Source organism: Peromyscus californicus, unplaced genomic scaffold, assembly GCF_007827085.1.
Source record: "Peromyscus californicus insignis strain IS unplaced genomic scaffold, ASM782708v3 Scaffold_15__1_contigs__length_86483966, whole genome shotgun sequence".
NCBI lineage: Eukaryota > Metazoa > Chordata > Mammalia > Rodentia > Cricetidae > Peromyscus > Peromyscus californicus.
This window is the reverse complement of record NW_026294447.1, coordinates 60,820,824-60,824,645: the sequence shown is the minus strand read 5'-3', so window position 1 is coordinate 60,824,645 and position 3,822 is coordinate 60,820,824. Positions and strand designations below refer to the sequence as shown.

At 53.6% G+C, this 3,822-nt stretch overlaps 1 protein-coding gene across 1 annotated transcript; it reads left to right on the top strand.

Moving 5' to 3' along the window:
• Positions 1–1,015: 1,015 nt before the first annotated feature.
• Positions 1,016–3,554, top strand: LOC128110539 (ras-related protein Rap-2a-like). Its single transcript, XM_052738222.1, has one exon. It carries the CDS (start codon positions 2,377–2,379, stop codon positions 2,977–2,979), a length of 603 nt encoding a protein of 200 aa, XP_052594182.1. The 5' UTR covers positions 1,016–2,376; the 3' UTR covers positions 2,980–3,554.
• The last annotated feature ends 268 nt before the right edge of the window (positions 3,555–3,822 follow it).

The following is a 3,822-nucleotide window of genomic DNA, read 5'->3' as shown; positions in this document are numbered from 1 at the left end:
CAAGCTCATGTACGGATGAAGGGGAAAGTTGCTTTTAACACAGGACTCTGTTCACTGCACTTAGAAATCTCAGGGGCTTGGACTCTCTCGTGAACCAGACGAAGTTCAAACGTAAAGGTCTTTCACATGCCTATTTATACATTTTAGTTGCAGTTGTGTTTCAGAAACTCTGCCCAGAGAGGCATAAACTGTCTACCCCTCCCTTATAGGGCACTAACAGTCAACTAAAGGGTTCTGCCAAAGTCCAGCTTGGGGAACCAATGGGTTCCTTTGGTTCATTTGCAGAGCCCAGGAGAGGGGCTACTTAGAAGAGTGTGGGTGACCATAAAGCAGCCGCCCCAGTACGGATGGCAGTTTCCCCATAGATGCATACATGGGGTCCCCCTGCTTTCTGTTAACCTTCCACACACTATATGCTCAAGCGCCTCCTGAGACCACAAGGTCATGTGCAATTACATACATCCCACTGAGAGGCACAGGAGCGCGGACTGGAATCAGCAGGCTAGAGTGTGAGTAGTCACTGGTGTGCAGGGGAAGATGATGGCTGTGATGCTCAAGAATGGGAGCCGTGGGGGACTGGGAGAGGAGCCTTTTTTGGATGCTCCTTTGGGAGTCGTGGCGAGCCTGCAAATGTTAGTTCCTTGGAAAACATGCTCTGTGCCTCCTAGGCAAAGGGTCCCGGATATGTATTTCTTATGACATTATACCTGTCAGTTTTCATACTAAAACAAAAATTTGTATTTTTGGCCTGGTGGTGGTGGTGCATGCCTTTAATCCCAGCACTCGGGAGGCAGAGCCAGGAGGATCTCTGTGAGTTCGAGGCCAGCCTGGACTACCAAGTGAGTTCCAGGAAAGGCGCAAAGCTACACAGAGAAACCCTGTCTTGAAAAACTAAAAAAAAAAAAAAATTGTATTTTCGGCCTGGGAGGCAGAGGCAGGTGGATCTCTGTGAGTTCAAGGCCAGCCTGGTCTAAAGAGCGAATTCCAGGACAGCTGAGGATCTTACACAGAGAAATGCTGTCTCAAAACAAACTGGTAGTTTCACTTTACATTGTTCTTAGTAGACTCTTTCTCAAATTAGTCTCCTGTGGATTCCTGTTACATTTTTTTTTTTATTTCTTCAGACACAAATGTCATTATTTTGTTATTTTGTGCCAGATAATGCCAGCATCACAGATTTGGGATGTGATTGTGCATCTGGGGTTTCCTTGCCTGTTTTGTGACATTTGAGGCTGTAAATTGCTCTGTGTTCCTTCAGAAGTTATCTGTAGGAAGCTGTCGAACCCGGATGGAGCATGAATGTCTTAGTAAATGTTTAGTTACTTATTTTCGTGTTAGTGTCCCAGAATGCCTACATTGTAAGCCCGCTCTTTTTGGAGATCACTGTGCGCTGAGGATGTTCCCGCACAGCTTATAGAAAAGCACATTCCTCTGGTGGACCACTTCACCAGAGCTGCATAGGCAGCCAAGGCAGCTGTTTTTGCAGGAGGCAGAGGGAATTCACTCAGGGAAACAATGCCAGAACTGGGGCCTAGCCTTCCCCTCAGCAGCCAGCGAGGAGCCAAGAGTAGAAGGGGTCTGAGAAGGTGGCGGTGGGTTTTGCCTGGGGGCTACCCAGGTTCTGCTTGCTGTTGGGTGAATTCTCATTTCCCCAAAGGGACACAGTTGTACGGATGGCAAGTTACGGGGTCACTCCAGTCTTAGGCCTAGGTGAGGAGTCCTCACCAGGATGGGAAACAAGGAAGTGGGTGAGGCTGTGTGGTTTACATTGTACAGGGTTCAGGGAGAAGGGACCAGGGTGAGCCCGAAAGGGAATTGAGACCCTCTGTGACAGGCTTCTCCTTCATCTGCCCTTGAGCGTGGGGTCCTCCCAGACTGAAGGGGCCAGCGGTTGGGAGCAGCGTGACCTTGAGTGGGCATGTCTGCATCTGGAATGCTGCGGAAATCCTAGTTCTTCCTGGGCTGGCCAGGAAAGGATCAGGTTACCTTCTTCTGGGCTGTCAACGGAGGGGCTCCCTCGTCGGGACAGTCAGCCTTGGGCCGACTGAGGGGCCCCAGCTGGTCTTCAGGCAGGGAGTGGGAGGGAGGCCGAGCAGGGCCAGGAAGCTCCGGGGACTCACGGGAGAGAAGAGGCCCGGAGGAGGGGCTGGTGGGCCAGGCCGCAGCCGGGGCGCAGGGCGCGAGGCTGGAGCTAGGCGAAGAGACTCGCGGGACCGAGACCCGGTGACCCTCGGCGGCGGCGGCGGCGGGGCGCCGGGTGGGTCTGTCCTCTCGGGCGCCACGGGGGCGTGCGCGCGCCCTCGGCCTCGCGCCCCGCCCTCCCGTCCTCCCCGCGCCGCCTCCCAGCGCCATTCCCCGAGTCCCCTCGTCCCGGCCATGGAGGGTCTGGTGCTGCGCCCCGCCAAGGACTACCGGGTGGTGCTGCTCGGCAGCGTGGCGGTGGGCAAGACGGCGCTGGCCACGCAGTTCGCGTGCGGCCGCTTCCCCGAGCGCTGCGAGCCGTCGGTGGAGGAGCTGTTCAGCAAGGTGATCGAGGTGAACCGGACTCCCGCGCTGCTGGAGATCGTGGACACGGTGGGCGCCGAGCACCTGGTCACCCTCAAGGACCTGTACATCAGGAACAGCGACGGCTTCGTGGTGCTCTACAGCGTGTGCAGCGAGGCCTCGTTCCAGGCCGTGCGGCCGCTGCGGGAGCGCATGGGCCGGCTGCGGGGCTCGCGCGCCGTCCCTCTGGTGTTGGTGGGCACCAAGGTCGACCTGGACGCCGAGCGCCAGGTACTGACGGCCCAGGGCCGCGCTCTGGCCCGAGAGTGGCGATGCCCGTTCCTGGAGGTCACAGCCAAGAGCAAGATGATGGTGGACCGCGTGTTCACGCAGGTGGTGCGGGAGATGGAGGCCCTGGCCCCGCCGGCGCAGGAGGCTCCCCGCATCCCTGTCAGCGCCCTGGAGTTGTGGCCCACCGAAAGGTTCATTGGCTAGCGCGTTGCGGTCGGCTGGTTCAGTGCCTTTTCCAAGAAAGTTACCGAATCGTAAACAAGTGGCTGCTTCTATATATTCATCCCAAATGGTGCTTCAATCTGCCTACGTGTCTTTCTTCAATGTTTGGCAAAAACTTTGCAACCTCCCTCCGTTGACCTCTGACTGTGCTATAAGAAGAAACCAAAAATGGCCTTTTTCTGTAAAGAGAATTTACAGCTCTGTTCTTCAATCAGCTTGTTTCTGGACTCTCACCCCTCCCCCCCCAGCCTAATTTTTGTAAATAGCGACTTGAGAGCTTTGGATTGGTTGGGGAGTCTGCACTAAAGACAAGTTTTCTTCAGTTGCAGGAGGGTTTTCTCTCTCCTTTTTCAGCCTTGAATCCAGCAGTAAGATTTTCCTCAACATGAATTCCTAAATATAGTTATGACTTATGCCGGGTCGGTTTGAAAGGGGATACTGTATGGGGGACAACTGTCCACACGCACGAAGCTAGCTCAGCCCTACCTTGTAATTGACAGTTAGTTGGTTTCTACATCCCTGCATTGGAAATAAAATTAGAAGCTGGTAATTTTTAACATGTGTCTTTCTAGCTTACGTGTAAACCGATAATTCCTAAAGCTTAATTTTTTAACGATTTATTTTTAGTGTGTGTGTGTTTGTGTGGTGCTAGTACATATGTATGTGGGCACATGTGTATGTAAGGGGACAACCAGGTTTTGATCCTCCCATTCCCCTTTGTTTGAGACGGTGTGTGTTTTTTGTTCACTGGCTTCTGGATTCTTGAGTCTCCTCTGCACATCTTGTTAAAGGAGTACCGGAATTACAGTATAGGCTGGGATTTGA